Here is a 24,115-nt window from a genome sequence, read left to right on the forward strand (position 1 = left end):
GGTTCCTTTCTATGACTTCTCCCCCCGTTTTCAATGACAACACCTCAGAATGAGATGAAGTACCATGTGCCTTCATTCTCATCTCCTCATTAAGAATACTTCCTTTAATACTCTCTAAAGAGACAATACCATCGGGGGCTGAATTTGTAATTGAAACTTGAAATGTTTCCCAAGAACTTGGTAGAGTATTCAGTAGCCATAGTCCCAACACTTCATCATCAAACTTGATACCCATTCTTGATAATTGATCGAAGACCCCTTGAAAATCATTCAAGTGATCTGAAATAGAAGCTCCCTCCTTGTACCTTAAATTCATCAAGGAATTCAACAAGTATAATTTATTATTCCCTGATTTAGAAGCATATAAAGATTCAATTTTCTTCCATAAAGATTTTGCATTTTCCTCATTAGCAATGTGATTGTAGACATTGTCTTCTACATATTTCTGAATGAAACCACAAATTTGTTGATGTTGGAAACTCCAATCTTCATCAGTCTCTCTGGCTTCTCAGTAGCAAACACAGGAATATGCAAATTCTTCACAACTAATAAATCTTTCATTTTTCTTTTCCACAAGTGATAGTTAGTATCATTCAAACATATCATTCTATGCGTATTTGCCTCCATCATTCAAGCAAGTCAAATAACCTCAAACCCCAAAGAGCTCTGATGCCACTCTGATGGAAAATTCAACACAATAACAATGTAAACTCTAACAGAGTATATGTAGCGGATAATAATTTCTTCAACTTGCAAGAATCTATGAGGAGCAATATCAAATAATGCAATAACACACAAGGGACACCGGAATTTTAATGTGAAAAACATTTCCAAAGTGAGAAGTAAAAACCACGGGCACAAGCCAGTCAATCAAGCTCCACTATAATAAAAATAGGAATACAAGAGTGTCTCCAAAATGCAGCACAAAAACGTGCTCAACAATACGGCATACAACATAGCAACAAGCTTGAAAATGAGAACAAGAAAACTAGCAAAAACCAGAAACAACAGCTGTTGTAACAGCTCGATTTCTACTACCTCGGATGTCGTCTCACCGATCCAACTGTTCAAAATGAAGAAATATAATTTGTGAACCTGCTGTACAAATTTCAGCTCGATCCAACGGTGAACGAAGGCGCAGTCACGAATTTCCCACGGCTGATCAGAGTTCCTGCAGGTTGAGTTTTCTTATCTTCTCTCACACTTTTCAATTGCCTCTTTTTGCCTAAATTGCCTTGACTCTCTTGCCACATCTGATCCCTATCTATTAGATTAAGTGGGATAAGTGGGATATGCCCAATTGGGTCTTTCTCCATATAGGAAGGGAGCCCAAACCAAACACTTCCTTCTAATGTAGATTTGCAAGATCATAGTAAATTGTTAGACAACGAGCTACCAACAAGATATTGGTCTAAGATCGAGTGTAAAGTCTCTCTAGATCTCTAATAAGATAAAAATATCAAGGATTCAATTCATCGATACTTATTGGAAGGATAATCATGTACTCGAATGAGACTAGTTCCTTAATAACCAAAAGGGTAGGAGATACCCTTGTAGTACAGAAAAAAATGTTACACAACAAGCTTAAACTTGTTATCAAATTTTTAATGCTTAAGGTTGTTTTCAGCACGACAATGCTACTATCTAGGTATTTATTAGACACATTAACTTTCTAGCAAGTAAGTCTAACGAACCCTTTATAACTTATTTAGTCATGGATTCTAAAATAAAGAATGAAGATTTGTTGCAGCAGGAGGAAGAAAATTAAATCAGATAAAGATTTTGTAGTGACGACAATTGAGAAATTAAACCGTGAAATAAGGTCAATTATATTTAAATTATTCTTGGGAATACTGGTTGATATTAATCCTAAAAGGCTCTATACTTTGTCTCCTGTAGTTGATACCTTTAAAAAGAAGCTCTTTCCTTGAATGCACAAACTTATCTACTTTAGCGTTCGCGTAACCCTCTTTAAGTCGGTACTATGTAATCAGATAAAGATTTTGCAGTGAAGACAATTGAGAAATTAAACCGTGAAATAGGCTCAATTATATTTAAATTATTCTTGGGAATACTGGTTGATATTAATCCTAAAAGGCTCTCTACTTGGTCTCCTGTAGTTGATACCTTTAAAAAGAAGCTCTTTCCTTGAATGCACAAACTTATCTACTTTAGCGTTCGCGTAACTCTCTTTAAGTCGGTACTATGTTCCTATTTCCTTTCTTTTTTTCCTAGCACCATATTCTCTTATCTATGAAATTGACACAAAAATCTAAGAAGGTTCCTTTGGGGTGGGAGAGAGGAGAGAACCAAGATCATTGGGTGAGTTAGAAGAAGATGCATAAGCCTAAAGAGTAAGATGGTTTGAGTATCAAAAATTTGATTTTGTTCAATTTATTTCTTTTAGCTAAATGGTGATAGAGATTGATAATGAGAGAGAATCTTTTTGGATTGAAGTTTTAATTTCTAGATATGGAGATAAGTTTTTAAGGGGGCTTGATTATGAGTGTTTCTAGAGAGGTTAATCCCTCTAGATAGAATTAGGTAATCTTAGTCGTATTAGGATTGGAGTTGGTTGTGGATGGTTTCTTAAGGGTAACCAAGGGAGTCTAGGTTCACGGAATGATATTAAGTTTGGAAAGATTAATGGGTGGGAGGAGACCAACTTAATAATTATTTTGCAATACTATTTCAGGTAGCTTCAGATAGATAAAATGCAACTGTAAGTAACTCGGGGGAATAGAGGAATGACGTTTCATTCTAGAATATACAAAGGATGAGTTTTTCTATTGGGTGAAAGATGAATCTAAAGATCTCTTAACAGCTTTAGAAGCATCAATACCTAACCAAGATGATGTTGATAGATGAATATAAATTCATAACTGCTGGAATTTGTTGAAAGAATGATATTTTGAGTGAAATAATAATAAAATTCGCGAGTCCCACTTTGCTTTGAGGAGGAAAGTTGAAAGACTTTATAAGCCTTAAGTTGCAGCCCAACATTCTTTTTAATATAAATTTATTTATTTATTAATTTATTTAATTTTTTGGGGCCTTTTGGGCTTGAATCGTGTGTTGACCAAGTCAACACACACATGCAACAAGGAAAGAGCCGTTGGAGGAGATCTCAACCATTATGATAGAGCCGTTGGTAATAGAGTTGTTAGTGAAAAAGTCGTTAGAGAGCCATTGGAGGCCTCAGGCTATAAATAGAGGCATCATTCCCTCATTATAATTTGCACCAAATTGAAGGCGTTTACCTCTCAACTTCTCTTTCTCCCCCCTTATATTTCGCTGACGCATTTCCGACAACTTTCTCACTCTTTCTTTCCGTGACACTTGAGAATTGGCACAGACAGCGAAAGTGGGAATTTCAAGAACTGGCACTAGTAGTCAATATTGTGGAAATAAATTGACACGGGTAGCCATACTGTGGGAATTCGAAAATTGGCACTTGTAGCCATATTGTGGGTGTATTCGAAAGCGATTCTTACAGTGTAGTAAGAAATCGTATAACGGAGAACTAGACTGTTTTATCTTGGGGACGACATGATTGATAGTCTGTTTGGACCATTTTAGCATTACGATGAAACGTCTTAAAGAGAGCGGCCTAGTCGTGACTCAGTCAGTAACGATTATTTCATGTCATTCAGAATTGTTGCGAGCTACGGTAACAACAATAACAAACAATATTCATACCAAATATCTATGAGGTACTAAAGAAGGAGAATGAAAATAGTGACAATGACTACTTCAAGAGATTTTAGACAAATAATGTACCGACAAAAATGAAATACTTATCGTGGAAAATAACTATGAATGGAGTAAAAGAAATGTCTTAGAAGGAAATATTTCAACATGATGTGCTTTATATGCAGATAGTTTGATGAATAAATCAACCACCAATTTTTCTCTTCCTCAGAGTATTATAATATTTAGCAAAAATTATATTCTTAGTTTATTCTTATTATTCATAATAATATTAAGACCAATTTTGTCATCTTAATAAAATTTTACTTACAAAAAACGTTACAATGATTTTATTTTCTCTTATAAAGAGTAAGTGCTATATCCATTAATTTGTTTTCATTTTTGTTAATTCTCTATCTACTATAAAATGGATTGGAGTATCGCTTATTCTTATAATTTTCTTTTTTATTATTAATAAATTTTCAATGCTCATAAAAAAAACTACTTATATTACAACCCGAGTATGTGTGAAAATTTACCCGGTGTTGGTCTTTTCCCAATATGAGTCTTTGTCGATGCTTATATTGGTTTAAACTAATAGTTCAAACATGATTCTTTTAACAATGCTTATTGGTTTAAACTGATAGTACAAACATGATTCTTTGTCAAAGCTTATTGGTTTAAACTGATAGTACAAACATGATTCGTTGTCAATGCTTATTGGTTTAAACTAATAGCACAAACATACTAGCTGCACGTGACAAAGGAAACAGCACTTCTTAAATCATCAATGTAACTGCATCTTCATCTAAACAAAGGTATAAGGATGTACTCTGCCCAAAGAAGCTATAATAAAAAAAATAGAAATGGAATGAACTGTTAATAAATCATATCCAAGTATGGGTAACTAGCTCTAGATATTAACTTTTTACAAGATAATTATATAATGTCTAATCACAGAAGATTTTCCTTCACTTTTAATCACACCACTTTGTAAGAATAACAACTTAATTACATAATATTTTTCTTTTAAATAATTTCTCATTCCATTGTTTTATGGGAGCACATATATTATCGCACTTTTTGTACCACTCAAATGACTCAATGTATAATCACCTCTAATTGGTTAAAAAAAATTATTGAAGTTAAAATTGCAATTATTAAATATTTTCTGGCTAATCATATTCATTGGCATATGGAGTCACACAAAGGAGTGAGACATCATATGTGGATCCATGTTTTATACTTCATTTCGCAGAAAGATATTATGTTCTGGGAAGATCAATGATGGGAAATACACAAATTAAAATCTACTTTGTAAAAGTATATCACGTAGCTTCGAATAAAGATGCAAAAGTAAGTGATTGGGGGAATGGAGGAAATGTGAATGAATATGGAGCATACAGTGAAAATGGAGTCCCTTTCAATGAGAATAAGAGAAAATTGAAAAACTATACAATTTCTTAGCATCAACAAGGCCTAAACAAGATGCATGGTGTTGATACATGGATTTAGACTCATGACAAAGGTGACACTTATTCAGTCAGAAACATTTACAATTTGTTGCAGTAGGAGGAAGAAGATGATGACAAAGAATTTTGAAAGAAACTTTGGTCAAAATATGTATTGACCAAGATGATGGGTTTAAGCTTCCAAGATAATCATGAATGAAATCCCTAAAATGTTTTTTAAAGAAAAGGCGCCCAAGACCCAATATTTTGGCAAGTCATATATTATGTGGAGGTTGAGAGGAATCAATCAATCATATCTTTTACTCGTACCCAATGTCCTATAACATTTAATTTGTCAAAAACTATATTCCACGTTCGAAATTTTTTCTTTCATTCACAAACAAGTTAAAATTCAATTCCTAAATTATGAAGATTTATTGAATGTAGCTATTAGAAGAAGCAGGTGTGGTTATCTTTGTGATCTATAACTATATATCTCACATATTATAAATCATGTTGTGTTCGAGAATCAAAACTTTCATATGAGAAGACTGGCGAAGTCAATTTATCTATATCCATGGAGCCTTATAAAAGCAAGATTTGAGAGATTTATTTATTTCATGAGATGTTAGACCATTTGACTTATAACACTATCTAATAGACTTTTGGTAGTTTAAAGTATCATGTATTCTTCTTACCATCTCTCCCTTTAATAATATTGTCTTTTGTTTACAGATAAAAAATAACAATTTTTTAATAATCATTTTATAGCATACTTTTTATTATTAAAAAAAAATGGATATTAAATGATAAATAATTTGTAAAGTTGGCCATTACCTTCCAAATAAACACATAGAATGAATGCATGGCATCATTGCTATTCAAATCTACATATTTGGCACGATACCAGAGGACTGAAGCAAGAATAGCATGTCCCATACCCTAAAACCATTAAAGGTGAGAATAAATGTCAAGCTTTTATAACCGGTAATTTGAACATTTAATTTATGAAGTATCTTGAGCTTTATTGTGAAGTAGTTCCTTCTTGAAAATAACACTTTACCTTTGAGCCTAATATAAAGAGCATACAGATATAAAGCCACAATAGTCTAATGTAAGAAGATATTATTTTGATTAGAATTTATAGGATATTTCCTTATTTTAATACAGACACATGGAATAATATATATTTTAATAACACATGGAATAACATATATAAGTACCGTGGAAATTTTGCTCCAGAGGAAAGGAGATGTTACTCCCGCCAAAATGGTGAACCCATAAGCCATTTCAAGAAGTGAAATACAAATCCAGAATACCTAGAAAAGATTAATTAGGCACAACTATGTTTATGTCCAGAACTAATCCGAAAGAATATATTTATTAAGATATTGAATAAAGGAACATACCCGCTTATGACCCAAACGTACTGACAAAGATTGAATGCCAAATTTTGCATCTCCTTCCATGTCAGGTATATCCTATATAAATAAGTCCAAAAAAAATATTTTACATCCAGTACATATATTATTGCAGAAGTTTGATATATATAAAATAGCTTAATTTAAGAAATTAGAAGTTTTTACCTTGAATAATGCTATAACCACAAAGAAAACGCTCAAAATTGAAATACAAAAGATGAGTGGTCTTGTTAATGTGGCTGGCCTCTTGAACACACGGGTCTGGAAATTTTGACATGTATTAAAAACCATAATGATTAGGGGCATTATATTATACAAACCATAATATTATGTCTATAATTTTGTTTTTGAAATGCAATTTAAGACACTGCTTATACTTTATTACAACAAATGTTGTAAGAGGTGAATTCAGTATTACAAAACCTGCATGTGAAAAAAATATCCAAGTGGCCTTGCTACTCCTGTGTTAACTAAAATGTTGGTCGCAGCAAGTAGTGGAGATTTTTTCCATCTCAACAAAGGCAACTGTGGACATAATATAACAAATGGTTAATACATATGAGGAAATTATTATAATTTATATTTTTACAATCAGACTTTGATCAGGTTTAAATGGACATGTATGTTAGTGATATGGGGAAAATCTTTTAAATAGAACTAGCATATAAAGTTACAAAGTAAATATAAATGAACTTATTATATTATTTAATTTACAATGATTAAACACACTAAATATTTAAAGGTCATACTTTAAGGAATTAAGAAACGATAAACTTGCATTGGAAAACTAAAAAACTTATTTTTTTTAATGCATGACGGAATTTATTAACATTTCCTATAATTAAATTATGAAAATTGTTTTACATTGTATTTTGCTAACACGTTCACTTCAAAAAGTCTTATTCTAATGGGACAATTCCCTTATTTTACAAGCCAATGAATTTGAATCTCACTGCAGCATGTGTAGTGATTTATGTTTCGGAAAGTTTTCCATTCAAAAAATTAGAAACTTCGAACTGCAAATTGATTCTGCAATATGTGGAAAATAAGTTATGACTTAAAATGCAAAATTTGCACTTGTTAGCAAGAGTCAAAGGAAAATTAGGAGAAGTACATATAATACGAAGGAATACATAGTCTTATATGCATGCGACTGAATTATTTCCCTATATTCACAATAATCCTGCTCTCCGATTATTAATCATGCTATCGAAAGATTAGATTCATGGGAGGATCGTTACTTATCGTTCAAGTGGTCGGGTGGTCCACCTTAATGTTGTTTTGAATGCTCTTTCAGTTTATCTTCTTTCTTTCTACAAAACTCCGAAGTGTGTGATCCAGGCTATGACTAAAATTCAAAGAGATTTTATGTGGGGAGGTGTTGGTGTCCAAAGGAAAATTCCTTGGGTCAAATGGGAATCAATTTTTAAGGATCGAGTTAACGGTGGTCTGGGTATCAAACATAGTGAGTCTTTCAACTTAGCTCTTTTAGGTAAATGGAGGTGACAGTTGTTGTCTGAAAGAGGGTCTCTATGGGCTAAAGTCTTAAATTGAAATACAGTGTTCAGACAATGTCGGAGTGGGTTGGTATAGGTGAGAGAGGGCAATCAAAGTCTTTATGGTGGACAGATCTAAAGAAGGTTGTCGGAGGGTCAGATAATTCTCTTGGGAATATCACAAGTGGTTTTAAAAGGGTGGTGGGGAATGGTCGTCATACTAGATTTTGTGAGGACTTCTGGATTGGGGAAAATCCTTTGAAGGATTCTTTTGTGAGACTTTATAATTTGAGTTCGGTAAAGGAGACTTTTGTGGGGCAGTTAGGTGTTTGGAGGGAAGGATTGTGGACGTGGCAAATACCTTGGAGAAGAGAGTCTTTCGAGTGGGAAAAACCTTTGATAGAAGAATTTTTGAAGATCATGAATTTGAGTACTTTGAGGACGAGGTTGAAGACAAATGTGTTTGGATCCATGACGCTTCTAATTCTTACTCGGTTAAATCAACCTACAAAGTTATCTGGACCGAGGACGAATCTATATCTGAGGAACGAAAAATGTGGAATGTTGTTTGGAAATCTAGGGAACCCTTGAAGATTCGTGCGTTTGCTTGGAGACTTATTTTGGATAGGATCCCATGTAAATGGAATTTAGCTAAGAGGGGTGGAAATCTCTCAGATGATAATCTTTCGTGTATTTGGTGTCAGAATCATCCAGAAATGACAGACCACCTCTTTTTCTTGTCATTTTTCTTACCAAATTTGGCAACTTCTTTATGAATGGTTGGGCTTTGAGGTGGTTCTACCATCAAGAGGTAAACCCCACTTTCTTCAACATTTTTTGCCCATCAAAGGAATTATTTTGAAAGGTTGGTGTTCGGTGCTTTGGATGATTGATATTTGGTCAATTTGGAAAGCTCGAAATGATGTCATTTTTAGCAATAAAGCGGTATACATCGAGGAGATTGTGGATGATATAAAACTTAAATCTTAGTTTTGGATCATAGGTAAACAACAAGGAGTAGTTATGTCTTGGTATGGGTGGTCTTTGATCCGATTTTGTATTTAGAGTGCTATTGTTAGTTTCTGTTTTGTTAGGTTGGTATAATGATTCTCTTTTATTGTGGGTGAGAAGTGTATATTATTGTTTTTTGTTGTAATTTTTGCTCTTCTTAATAAATTAAAATTTTCACATAAAAAAAATATTAAATGTAAAAACAGGACATTAATGCAATCAAATAAACTCACATCAACTGAATAAGCCACTCCAAGGAGAATACTACTAAGAAAAGCCCAAAACAATGGCCATGAGCCTTCATTCCATGCAAGCCAGAAACTCTGTAAAAGAGAATGAATTGATAAACCTCATTCTACCATATCAGAAAAGTTTATATGATTTCAATAGTAAGTAAAAAATGTACAAATTTATTACTTACCTTGCAAAGTATTACCATGAAAAAAAGCACATCACAAAAAAGAATCAATATCATAATGCGATAAATACTAAGTTACATTAGTTTATTTTGCAGGATATTGCCTATTAAGTTTGCTTCAACAAATTGAATTAGTAACTACATATTAAAATTCATGGGGTGCTTCAAATGATCGAAATACCGATGAGTTTACGTACCTATTATACTCGAAATAATAATTTAGCTTTTATGATTAAAATTACTCGAACTCAAAGAAATTTATATCAATGTGGAAATTATGAAAATAAAAATATCTACAATATTATAGAAATTTGAGCATACAAGATCCACGCACGTTTGGAGTACGAATCTTGTCTAGTCCCCAAATCTGCTAAGGCCATTTTCCCCATATCAATCTCCATAAGAGAGAAAAATGTATATACTCCATCATAATGAGTTTTTACATTGTGAGTTTGCCAATGCTTCATCATCAATCGTTTTATTTAATCATCATTAGCTCGTAAATAAGTAAAAGTGATACAAATAACTAATCAATAATATATTGATTATATATAATTTTTTATTTAGTTAATATATAAATATTACACTATACAAAAAAACTCCCACAAGGCTTGATATGCACTCCAAAAACATAATTATTCCATCCAAATCTTTTGAAAAAGAAGAGTATTACTTAAATGAAAAATCACAGGAAAATTTTTGGGGAAGCAAAAGAAGATTGCATAGAATGTCAGTCATACTTAGCAACACAATAGAGTAGTACTATAGTTTTTCCTTAAAATCAAATCTAGCCTCAAGTATCAACAAGGTGGAAGAAAAATTGGTGGATTGACAAAAAGCAGACTAATAAACCAGTGACTATAAACAAAGAAATTATGATAAACACACTACTTCATTTATTAATAATACTAAAATAAAATATCCAAATAACTATGAAAAAAATATATGCACTGATAGTATAAATATTTTTATACCCTCATTCCATTATTTATCATTAAAATTTAATCATTATTAACTTTAAATATATAATACAAATGAGTGATGTACGAACTATATATAAATCTTTATACTAATAGTGCATATATATTATACTCAATAACTATATGTATGCCCAAATTTCTAAAGTCTTAATGAAAATAAATATGTTATTATTAGTATTGACCGGAGGAAACTCTAGCATAACATATTTAATGTATCCAAGTTGCCAAAAATGATAAATATAAAATAGTACCAATATTACAGACGATGCAACAATAATAGTGCCAGTTTTAACAGACAACTCCCCTGACGCTAATGGAAGATCTGGCTTGTTTATCTGCAATAAAGTTATAAAACATTTAGTGCATAATAATAATAAGACAACCTATAACAAACTAAAAACAAATATAATTGATTTTCTAGTCTTATCAATCTTTTGTACGTTTGAGTCATATACGGAAGTTATGTTCTCATTATGATGTCTTTAATTTGTTTAAATTTTACCACAATCATCTTCTTTTTTTACTAAAAGAAATCTAGAAAAAAAACATAGTAGCATGTACCACAGATGGGTTATTTATTTTCATCAATAAGTTTCATATGTACCTTGTCTATTTCAATATCACATAATTGATTTAAGCCGCAATTAAAAATATTCATGCAAAAGGCAGCTGCTAACACCTGAAATAGAAAACTCAACAGTATTAGTAAAGTCACATAAATATATAACTATATATTTTAGGATTTAACATGTATATACTGATAGTATAAGAGTTTTTTACACTGTCAACAAATTATTCTTTATTGAAATATTAACAATCATTGATTCTCAAATAAAAGTAATACAAATTAATGATAAATGATGTGCTTACAGTGTAAAAAATTTATACCATCAACACATAGATTTTAAACTTTTATTTTAAAAGGGCAAACAATATATAATATGTGGATTGAAAATGTAAAAATTTATACATAGTCAAAGTATCTTCCACCATTCATTTAAATTATTTTTTTTGAATAGTAAATAATAATTAAAAATAAATGATGGATAATATATTAACAATGTAAAAAAATGTATAAATCTTTTTCTCATATATTAAATCAGTTATACACTTTGAAGGGGTTTCTTACGTTTACGAGATAAGGAGATGCAGACAAATAACAAATATTAAATTTTTATACACGACGAGCATAAATAATTGATTGTCTAAAAATCAGTGCATCAAATTAAATTCACAAAGAAAACATCACACGTAGTTGTGAATGCCATGCCTCACATATATATTAAACAAAGTGAAGAAGATATTTTCAAATATAGAAGTTAGGCATTTTAAATGGTAAAGGGATATAAAATAAAAACATAATGAGGTATAATGTCATTTTATTAAAATTTCTACTATTCACTATATTTCAAGCCTAACCTTCAACCAGCCATTAACAAATAATAGAGATATATCTGATAATTTCTCTATTGCAAGGAAAGACACTGAAGTTGCTCCTATTGCCTACACAAAAGAGTAAGTCCTTTAAGAAGATTTATATGAACATAAGGGTTAATACAAATGAATTAGATTAAATATGACAGTCAAGCTTCGGTTAATAATAATCCTAAAGCTTGTATTTTTATTTTATCCAAAAATATTAAATTATGATTTTTTTCTTGTATTGGGTTAGTACCTCTTGTGTTTATTTAATACATATTTGCTTATTAAAAAAACAATTATCTAAGAAAAAACTATCACTTAACTGCACCAATGGCTGCATATGGCCTGCTAAACCTGCAGAAAATATCCAATTTATATTTAATAGATTCCCAACGTCTTTTTGGACCTCCATCTTGGGATTCATATTCGAGTGGTTTCCCTGAGGTTGCATTTACAGCATATTTTCTAAGACTTTCTTGCGGTGTAGATCCTCCCTCTATTGATTTGTGATGCTTCAGATTATGGCATGAAGACATCACCACACAATGTTCTTTATTGATCTTCCAAGTTTTATGGCATAAAGTTGTTATATGAGAACCTAAAATTCAAAAAAGTTGAATGTTAGTGGCTTTGGCCTTAAAATTGAAGAAAAGTAAAAATTATTTCTGTTTAGAATAAAATATATATCGGTATAGCAGTGCTATTTTTACCAAAACCTTTTCTACATAAAGCAATGAATGATGTAGCTTGCTTTTATTTAAGCATCAATATCAATCTTTTACATAGGATTATCTTGAATACTTCTTTCTTATGTAATAGCTCCATGAGATATACCTTGAATTTAGTTTGATCACCAAGTCATAGCCACTAAAATCTAGTAATCTAGCTAAGAGATTTTATATTCACAATCATATTTCCTTATTTGTTCTTCTACCTATCTCTCTCTCTCTATATATAAACATATATATATATATATATATATATATATATATATATTGACTTTAACTGTTTACGAAAAAAAGATTTTAAAGTGGAAACAACATGTTAAAATGTACATGGAATTTATCACTTTTTTTTGGAAATATACCAAAACATTGGAAATACTATTAACCAATTTAAAATTATTCCAATTCGTTATTAATATTTCACAACGGAAATAAATCTTATTGATTAATAAATTATATTAGTTATGCATAAACTATATTTATGTCAGTGTATTTGACCAAATATTTGTCATAAATGAAAACGGATAGAAAATATTTAATATAATTTTCAATGAGAATAGACAATGTATATCAGCACTTTAATATATTTATATTTATCAATCAGATTTACTTGAATGCTGTTAATATATCCCTATACAGTTCCAAAATAATTTGGCTATAAATTAGGAGATGCATCTAATGTGTAATCTCAACTTCATACACAGTGAAATTAAAAGAAGTATAGATATTGAAAAAATGACGATGGAGAAAACAGTGGCAACTTTGTTCCTTTCAATGATGATTTTGAGTTCATTGTATGAAACATTGAAAGCAAGCGAAATCAATGATATAACATGTGTTGATGCTGAAAGACTTTTATTGCCTTGTATTCCATATTTGCAAGGATTTGGATCTCCAAAACCTTCTAGTTCATGTTGCTCAGCAGCTAAAACAATTTTCAAAGGAGCCACAACTACTAAAAATCGAAGGGCTCTTTGTGAATGTTTCAAACAAGCTGCTCCAGTAATTGGTGTTAATCCTGACCGATCCAAACAACTCCCTAAATTGTGTAACATTCGTTTATCATTTCCTCTTGACCCTAAGATTAATTGCAACTCGTAAGTCTCGATTTCTTTCATACATTATCAGTAGATAAATATTACATTCTTCTAATTATTATATTTCTTAACATTATATTTATTTTGTGCAGTATTCCATTTTGATGCTTCCAACACAGATGCTTATATAAAAGCTGAAGTTGAAGAGTTGAATAGATTTGTAAAGAACAATTTGAATATATATATATATATATATATATATATATATATATATAATAAAGGAATTTTTTTTATTAAAATTAGAATAATCCTCTTATGAAGGAAAAGAACCATCAAACAACCTCCTAGAAACATAACAATAAAAGTAAAATAGAAACATAACAATAAAAGTAACATAGAAACATTCAATCTCCAAATCAATAAGCTAAACTCAATGTTTTATATTGCACTTTAGGATCACAATATCGTGGTTTAAGAATTTCTACAATAATATCATGATCATAATTATATTCTAACTACATTTGTATAAGTTTTTACAACTATAGTAAATAGTAAATATAATATAATTGCAACTACGATTTAAAATACGGACTCAACCCAACCATATAAAGTAGGGGAGGAAAGAATACTAACCCAACTAACGAAGACGGCACCCATACAAAAGACAAGAGACCACCACCGACTAAATATATATGAGATGGGGAAAAAGTCCTCTTGTTTTGGAGTTTGCTTATAATACATAAGAAAGGTAAAAAACACAAGGAAATTTATATACGCAAGGGTAAATTAGTGTTTTTGGTTCCCTAATAAATCTTCTAACAATAGAAAAGATAGGTTTCTTCCATTACTTCTTTTCTCTTCCTGATCGAATGTACTTTGAGATTGAAGTCTCCTCATGAATTTCTAGTTAAAACATGAAGTGATCTCTGCTAGGGTTTGACTTCCACATCCCTAGAAATTCAACATCATCATTATGAATCACCCAATCCCCTTTGTTCCTTGGAGTTTCTTAAATAAAGCTCAGAACTCCAATCTTAAAGCAGGAGCTCCTCAAAACTTAGAGCAAACAAAGAAATCTTCGCCCAGGCATTAAAATAAGCTTGTGACATTTTCACCTCTCAATTCCCTCAACCTTATATAAAGGGAGATGCAATTACACTCAAAATCCCATAGGAGGAGTACGAAGCAGAGATTCAAAGATGCAAAGACCATCTTCATGGTCGACTCATTCTAGCTAAGGGAGACAATCCCATCAAGCTTGCAAATCTGAAGTTGAAACTCACATCCCTGTGGAGCATGGTTGGAAAGTGGAACATGATTTCTTTGGGCAGAGGTTATTATGAGTTCTCTTTCTCATCAGTGGAGGATATGAGAAGGGTGTGTTCCATTGGCTCTTGGAACATCAAACCAGGGTTCCTAAAGCTTTTTCTCTAGACACCTAATTTCAGCCCAAGCATTTAAAAGCAAACTCATTCGCAATGTTCGGTTAAAATACTTGGCCCTCCTCAAGAGTATTGGAGCCCGAAAATTATTTTCTCTATTGTAGGGGTGTTAGAACACCAATCTCTTTGGATGAGGCCATGAATGATACAACTTTCGGGCATTTTGCGACGGTTTTGGTGGAGATAAACCTAAAGTCAAATCTTCCTTACTAGATCATGGTGGCACGAGGAGGATTTGCATTCTTTGTGGGTATTGAATAAGAGAATATTCCAGAATTTTGTTCAAGTTGCAACACCATTGGATATCTCATTTCTCATTGTTGTAGATCCAAGAAATTTGTTCTTAAGGAAACTAACAAAACAACATCTAAAAAGGCTACTAAACAAGGACAAGCTCCAAGGGTTAACAATGACAATGATTTAGTCATTGATCTGGAAATAGAAAACAGGTTGATATTAACATAGAAAACCTAGAAAAAATGGAGCTTACTCCAACGGATAGCCCAAAAATGAAGTCACAGACAGAGGTAGTTCCTGGTACAATGGTGGAGAACTCGCTGGACATAGTGGATCATCTATTCCTAACTTTCATGCTGATAACTTTGTTATCCAAGACACAGAGGAGCTTGATAATCCCAAGGAAGTAAAGGATATGAGACTTGTGGGTAGACTTTAAGCAGAGGAGAAGGTGGAAAAGAGGTGGTTGAAGAAGACATGTTCACCACTGTGCTAAGTAAATCCAAGAAAAAGAGATTGAAAAGGAAAGTGGTCACATAGAAAGTTCACTATACCCGAAAGGGCGGATACATCAACCTTACTCAATGAAAATTATGTGTTGGATTTGTACAGGTTTGGGGAACCTCAAGACAACGTTAATTTTGAAGAAGCTTAGCTTAAATAATAAGCATGATTTACTATTTATTTCGGACCCTATGATTCCATCTGAGATTAGGGCCCCCTACGAGGCCCAACCCTAGAAACCCAAAAGCAAGAACAAATGGTGAACGCGAAATGAACCAACGCGACCTTTGACGTTCGAGTATCTCATATGAAAGACGACTCTGACCCCCACGTGTCAATTGCCAACAAAACACGATAATTACCCATCTACGTACCAGTTGTCAATGAAACACCATAATGACCCGTATATTATACTAGTAGTACGTTGGCATACTCGACTACCAGATTATCACCATCTTCGGGCCAGGTGTCACGTCATCCTTCCGATCAACTAATTATGTCTGCTCAAAAGAGTCGCTCAGCTCGTATGACCAGATGCCACATCACCCTCCCGATCAACTAATTCTCTCTCGTCAAAAGAGTCGCTCAACTCGTATGACCAGATGCTACGTCACCCTCTCGGTCAACTAATTCTCTCTGGTCAAAAGAGTCGCTCAGCTCATATGTCCGGATGCCACGTCACCCTCTCGGTCAACTAATTCTCTTTGGTCAAAAGAGTCGCTCAACTTGTATGACTGGATGCCACGTCACCCTCCCGGACGATTATTCATCTCAGAGTCAACTGTACCACCCGAGTCATCCAAGATAGCTAGAGTCTACCAGCGTGCTTGGCTACCAAGCATACTGATAGGCTGGGGGCAACTGTTCCATCCCAGTCAACCGGATATATCGTCCGCCCAAGACGGAACTCTTTCCGACCAACCAGGGGCCAAGCAAGCACAACTTGGGTGTTTATGTCACTCTCATGTAAGCATCATAATTATCCTTGACACTTCATTTAATGCATCCCCAACTGGACACTGCCATACGGTTAGGAATAGACCTACTATACGGCGATAACATGCCTACTTTACGCCTACGACAAATGCTATCAATCACCATCAACCAACAGACGGGTGTCACATCACCCATTTCATTTACTATAAATAGGGGGTGTTCCCTTTCAGGAAGTATATCTATCTATTTCATACATTCATTAACTCACTCACTCACTTATTACTTGCATTTAATCTCACGTGTTCTTCAACATTTCCTCTAAGTCTCATACTGACTTGATCGTGGAGAACTTTTACAATTACCTCCCCCAACGGGTCCAGACTCAATACCAACCAAACTCAGGAGAAGGCCACCTCAATCAGGCACCAAATTCGATCATCCGATAAACCATCAAAGAACAGATAGGATAAACTAAGAATATTTTGGGATTTAGTGGGGGTGTCAAAATTGAATTCCACAATTTTCCTTCATCTCGAAAGTAAAGGCTTCATCTCATTAGAAGAGAAAATTTTAATGGGCCAAGGAATTTTTACAATTGTGCTAATTCCAACAAACCTAGTACTAAGTGTATGAAGAAAACAAAGAAAAGGTGGGCCAAGAACGTGAGAAAGATAGAAACATGTTTCCCTCATTGAATGGCAACAAAGAAAGTAAGACAAAATTAAGTGAAAGACCTTAATTAATTGGGGCACGAGTGTGAAAGTGAAAGAAGATAGGGATGCTCCAAATAGTACATGTATTCCTTGTCAGAGAATAGTTCCAAACATTTGACACTCTTACTCATCTCACATATTCTAATAACTTATGTAGGACAAAGATCACTTGTTTTTAACATCTCTTATTCTATATCCTAAACCAATAACATATTATTATATGAGTACAAGATTTTTTTTGACAAAAACAAAAAATAACAAAAAGTAATATTCTAATTGGTGGAGGACAAAAAATGAAATAGCCCCAGAAATACACGATCTTGGTCCACTTATGTATCTACTACAAATAGGAGTGGAGATTGTAAAAAAGGAAGACATAAGACAAAATTATGTGTAAGACCTTAATTAATGGGGCATGAGTGTGAAAGAGAAAGAAGATGAGGATGCTCCAAATAGTACATGTTTTCCTTGTCAGAGACTACTAGTTCCAAAGTTCGACACTTTTACTCATCTCCCACATTCTAATAATTTATGTATCTACTACAAACAGTACAGGAGGAACAAAGATTATTTGTCTTTCAGCTGTAGTTATTATTAAAAAAAAGACATAAGATAACTATATAATACTTACTTGTATTGTTGATGTTATGTTTACTGCTCCTTCCACCTAACAATAACTCCTCGTGTTAGTTATTAAGCAAATATTAAGAAAGGTTGAGGGAGAGAAAATTGTTCAATATTTTTATTCCCAGAAAATAGGTCCACTGTTGAATTTTTTTCTTTCTATACTTTAATATATCAAATTTCGCTAAAAAAATATAAACATGGAGAATTTTGTAATGGTTACGTTAACCATTTAGAGTCATGATAAAGAAAAATACTTAAGATGCACGCATTAACCATTTAGATACGTTATTTTTCTTTACATCCTCCATCTGCTTTTGTTAAAAGATATTTCATGAAATTTTAGTTAGCTATTGATCATGTATTCACTATTTGAAATACCACATTAGGAATTAGAATTTTGAAATATTCCTCTTCAACTAATCATTTCAACATTCATTCTCTCAATCCTCCTTAAGAAACCAAACTCCTCTCCGGTCCAATTACTGGAGAGGACAATTAATTTTTTTAATGTATATTTAAGGGTAAAAATGCATTGTAAGTTAAAGGGATAAAATTATCTTTATCTTTTAGTTTTCATATGTATTTTTACCTCACTGTCCTCTACAGTACTGGAGAGGAGCCTGGTTTCTCCTTAAGCTCTCTTATTTTTAGTGGTTTAAAACATAGATGAGAAAACCGTATTTTATTGGCTGAGTAAACCGAAAAGAACAATGAACTGGTTCTCATATCCGTACGATACAATAATAATATTGGTCATCCAATTATACTCATAAAAAGCTGGCTAAAATTAGTCAAAAATTGGTCATACTGGTTAATTTTCATTTTAACTATCATATGAGTCGATTTTCATTTAATATTTTTTTATTTTATGAAAGTGACTTATTTTTTTACCATAAAATTACTATTGAAGATCAAACACATAATTATTATAATTATTTATATTTCTAAAAATGGCCTATCATAACGTCACACATATATTTTGATTCATTCAAGCAGGAGAATGAAATTTAGTTAGTCATGTAAAACCAAAAATCGTACATACCAGTAGGGATGGAAGAAGCTCTTGGAAAAGACGCAATAAGCACAAAACCCATCTAGGATCAATTGACTAACTTTTCTCTGTTGTTTTTGTCTGTCAATTGACAAGTGAGACAAACTCTATTCGCCTGTGACTTTTAAATGACATATCATAAAGTAAGTCTTATGTTTGATAAACTGTTTATGTCATGAGTTATGCTTTTGGTTAAGAGAAACATTTGTGTAAAGATATATTTATTTAGAGATAATCAATAAATAGTTGACAATACATTAAAAACTAAATTTTAATTAAAATTTATTATTAAATAATAGTACTTATAAACATAAATATATGTATTTTCAAATATGATGTATTAGTTTTGACTACATACAAATTTTTCTATTTATTTAATGACATAAGAATAGAAACGGAAGACTTTTATTAATATTATTCAACTTGACTTGAATCAATCATAAAACTCAAAACTATTAGTTGAATTGGTACTTGCTTTTATAATAATATGAATAACTTTATATTTAAATTTAAAATATTATTATACATGTACTAAATAACGAATTTAGGATTTAAAGATAGGGTGTGCAATATATATTAAAAATTAAAATAATAAATATCATCAATTATAGAGAGATGAAAATATTAATTTAAAATTATAAAATATAAATATATTTAATCAAATAAATTACATATTTTATAATTAATATCTATATGATTTTATATTTTGGAATCATTGAATGATCAATTTGTTGTGAATATTGTTGAATAATTCTCGCTAAATATAAATCATAAGACAATCATTCATCTATGCATCTTCTATTTGATTACACAATCTATTTTTCATAATTTTCATAGTTGAAAATACTTTTTCTATAGTTGTATTACTAACTTTAGAAGAAGATAAATTAATTTGTAAATATTGTCTCTCTTACTTTTAACAAACTTACCTTAAAATTATTGATTCCTTTGAACATTGTTATGCATATCAATGATGTAGTATCAAGTTAATTATCAAACATCAAAAAATCAGTTGACAAAAAATCACATGGATAAAACTTTGTTAATTTAATCAGTTTTGTGGTACTAAAACTAGGAAAGAAATCGGTTGAACTCAAACAAGACATACAAAGAAGTAACTGAATATTTGTCTCGGAAAAATGATAATAAAATCTCTTAAGTTGTATATCCATAATATTATAAAATCGAAGCATGTCATGTTAATTACAAAAATAAATAAATTTTTGGCTTGTTTAGTTATAAATAAGAGTGAAATATATATGATTGACAGTGTAAAGATTTATACACAATCACTATATCTTCCACCATTCATTTGAATAATTTTTTTGAAGAGTCAATGATGATTAAATATGAATAGTGAATGATATAAAAATTATATATTACATTGTTAGTTGATATATTTTTCTATAAATAATATATATATATATATATATATATATATATATATATTTCAGATAAATAAATAATATATACCACATAGCGTCCTCATTGCATGTACTTAATTAAACAGTGAACAATAGTTTTTTTTGTTGGAAATCTTCATCTAATAACATATATTGAAATCTTTAAATCAAAATATATTAGATAGCATGTATATAACAACTTCCCATTTTTTCACATTTATTAAAGTTTCCATTACATTCAGTCTTTAAAGTTAACAAAAAAATATTATATGACCATTTGCTGATTCAAACTAGTAACTACAAATGATAAATCAAACTACGTTAAGTCAGACTTTGGGTTAAAAAAAGTGTCCTCCTAAACTTAATAGGATTTTTAAAAACTTTTGGTAATGTTTATTAGAAATGCCCTACCTATTATAGGTTTCCTATAGTTTTTATGTTGTACGGGAAAATTAAATTACATTGAAAACATCCTTATAGACAATAAATTACTCATAACTAAACCTTGACCCAACAAAGAGAAATAAACTCCATTCTATAAAAGAAAACGTAAAAGAGAGCCAAATGTTATTTACCCTTGAAAGTTACTGCAGAAACTGGAAGGAGATACTCTCACCCTCTTTCCTCTCTATATTCTTTTTATCTGCCTCACTAGCAAAGAACTCAATAGGCTGAATCTAAACTCTACCCTCTCCCTTTGCTTTTTAATCTCATCTTATGCTTAATTGTCAAAGAAAATATTTCTTCCTGGGACGTGGTCTTCTTGTCTTTTTTATTACATTTGCATGGCGTGAAAGCATCACAGTTCCAATTATACATTAAAATGTTACCTAGTCAAATAGCTCGTGGTTTTGATCTCATTAATTCTTTGCTTTAGTTTAGTTCTTCAACACTTTTCTATAGAATAACATTTGGTCAAAGAAAGTATGTGGATTTTGAAGGTCTATAGTGCCTATGATGGACCAAAACAACCATAACATATTGTTTGTAACACTCCAGTTATGACATGTGACCCCAGACCCATGAATATACTGAGCATGTCATCGGTAACACCTTAGTCCTGACATGTGACCTCCCCGGTCCATGAATACACTTAGCGTATCACCCACCAGCTTAAATACTCCTTGCAGTATTATATTCCCCACAAAAGGGAGCCTCCCGCAACTCGAACCCATGACCTCAGGGACAAATAGTCATTATTTACCTGAGTCGCTGGTAGCCGATGAAAAATCACATATCTATTTATTATGTTGAATAAGATATCTCAACTAAACACATTCTCAACTTGCCCAATGTAATGGTAAAATGTCCTCATTTGCATAATCATTTAGGTCTAACTTGGGTACATTTGTGGAAAACAATAGATATTGTCGTGCCTCGATTTTTGGTTGAATCTCGATTACATAATGATTTTTGAGTCACCATTATATTTTTGCAGTCAAAACATAGAAAACTCTTTTTCTGCCTACTTTTGAATTGCAGTGGTCTTTGAATTATAGATTTGGGCTCGAGAGTCGATTACAGACTAGGGAAGATATTAACACATCGTCCACCCATACTAGATGATACCCTCACTAATTGTATGGATTAATTTATACCCCTAAAATTGTTTGGTTAATTTATTTTATTTATTAGTTGAAAAAATATATTTTGATTTTTTCTTCCGTCTGAAAAGAAAGAATCTTCCTCATGCTTATCCTCATGAGCAATAGAAAATCAAGACTACCTAATTATTTGATAAAAAAATGTTTGTTAGTTGAAGTGTGTTTTAATTATTTTTAGGAGCAGAAGCGACATAGCAGGACATTAGAAATGGTGAGTTGAGAGAAAGAAGCAAATATTTGCCACCTTTCATACATCCTTAATGATTAGATGTTTTTTTAAGGAGGAAAATACTTCTTTAGATTTGGTACTCATTATTTATTAAAAATACTTTTTGTTAATATTATCATTGTGGCTAATTACTAATTAAAAGAAATGATTTTTATTTGTAACTATTTTTTTGGGAAATAAATTAAATGAATAGAAGTGTCACAACATGACTATTCAAAGATAATATGAGGATGAAAAGTAATGTCACCTCCTCTGTCATTATGTAATTCCAGAAATTAGATATTTAATAAATAAAGAATTTGTAAGAAACTATCATATGAAAAATTAATTTGTAAAGAAAATACCTTTTTTATTTGATTTGCATGGCGTGAAAGTATCATACTTCCAATTATACATTAAAATGTTACCTAGTCAAATAGCTCGTGGTTTTGATCTCATTAATGTCTTTGTTTTTGTTTATAGTTCTTCAACACTTTTCTATAGATTAACATTTGGTCAAAAAAAAGTATGTGGATTTTGAAGGTCTACAGTGCCTATGATAGACCAAAACAACCATATCGTACCGTTGTTTTCATCTATACTTTTTCTAAGAAAAAAATGAAAATGCCATTCCAAATACTTGAAATCATGAAACTACTAAGGTCTTCTCTCCAATTTTCAAGTATTATGTTGAATCATGCAATAATTCCGTGAATGCTACGAAAATAAGCAAGATCAACTAAAAATAGAAGAGGGGAATTAGTAGAATCGTAGAAGGAGAAAGATTTGTGTGAAGATGTATATATATATAGAGACAACTAATAAAATCTTGAAAACATATTAAAAATTTAAGTCTAATTAAAATTTAATACTAAATAATTGCACTTGAAAACATAAATACATTTATCTCTAAATATGATGTATTGCATATGTCTCTATACAAATTTTTTTGCTAGAAGAAGATAGACATGAGAGAAGAAGGGAACATGCATTTCATTTCTTAGAGCAAAGTTTACAATGTCACATATTCATCCGACAAAAACTTATGTCTCATTAGTTCTTTACCTAGCTATATTAATGTGATACCTATACCAAAAAAATATTTATTATATGATAAAAAGGTAAGTCAAAATTGTTACTAACATAATGTGTCATAAATGAGGAATAAGGACAATCAATGATGTTAAATGCTATTTATCTCATGGACATCGACATTAAGTAACAGTTTATAACACTCCCTTGAATGCTCATTACCCAAGAAAAATTATATGAACAAAAAAACTAGTGAAGAAAAAATAGGACATTTTTCTTTGACAGACTACGATTATTGCCTCATTGAAAACCTTTAACCCAGTGGGTCAAAACCAAGGTGAGGGTCAAAACCAAGGCGAAAGGCAAAAAGGGTACGATGTGTATTTATTGATCCCTTCAGGTGAACAAATATCTTTGAGATGTAGAAGGCTGATCTTAATTACTGAAATGACAAATAGTCAAAGGATGCCATCATGATTGACCTACTTATTTTTGATGAAGACAATGAGTTAAATGAAAGCTTGAAGTCTTGGACATCACCACAAACAATATACCGAAAACTCAAGGTCAACGTCGTAGAACTTAGGATTGCTTTTATATTCTAAAGTCTTAAGATGGAAGCCTAGTATTGAGTTTAGGTTAGGTAAACTCAAGATGAAAATCTCAAATAAAGTCTAAAATAAAAATCATATAGGTTGAGGCATCAT

General features: G+C 31.5%; 2 protein-coding genes across 2 annotated transcripts; one reads left to right on the forward strand and one right to left on the reverse strand.

Moving 5' to 3' along the window:
* LOC109330260 (naringenin 8-dimethylallyltransferase 2, chloroplastic-like) lies at positions 4,351 to 21,178 on the reverse strand. The gene is made up of 13 exons (XM_019564385.1): positions 21,140 to 21,178; positions 19,153 to 19,282; positions 12,213 to 12,487; positions 11,887 to 11,970; positions 11,072 to 11,146; positions 10,719 to 10,802; positions 9,303 to 9,392; positions 6,986 to 7,087; positions 6,728 to 6,823; positions 6,551 to 6,622; positions 6,365 to 6,460; positions 5,979 to 6,083; positions 4,351 to 4,536 (listed from the first exon to the last, which is right to left on the reverse strand). The coding sequence occupies exons 2-13, from the start codon at positions 19,202 to 19,204 to the stop codon at positions 4,495 to 4,497; spliced, it is 1,173 nt and encodes a 390-aa protein (XP_019419930.1). The 5' UTR covers positions 19,205 to 19,282; positions 21,140 to 21,178; the 3' UTR covers positions 4,351 to 4,494.
* LOC109330258 (non-specific lipid-transfer protein AP10-like) lies at positions 12,971 to 13,876 on the forward strand. Its single transcript, XM_019564383.1, has 2 exons — positions 12,971 to 13,711; positions 13,804 to 13,876. Exons 1-2 carry the CDS (start codon positions 13,284 to 13,286, stop codon positions 13,814 to 13,816), a joined length of 441 nt encoding a protein of 146 aa, XP_019419928.1. The 5' UTR covers positions 12,971 to 13,283; the 3' UTR covers positions 13,817 to 13,876.

Source organism: Lupinus angustifolius, chromosome LG16, assembly GCF_001865875.1.
Source record: "Lupinus angustifolius cultivar Tanjil chromosome LG16, LupAngTanjil_v1.0, whole genome shotgun sequence".
In the NCBI taxonomy this organism is placed as follows: Eukaryota; Viridiplantae; Streptophyta; class Magnoliopsida; order Fabales; family Fabaceae; genus Lupinus; species Lupinus angustifolius.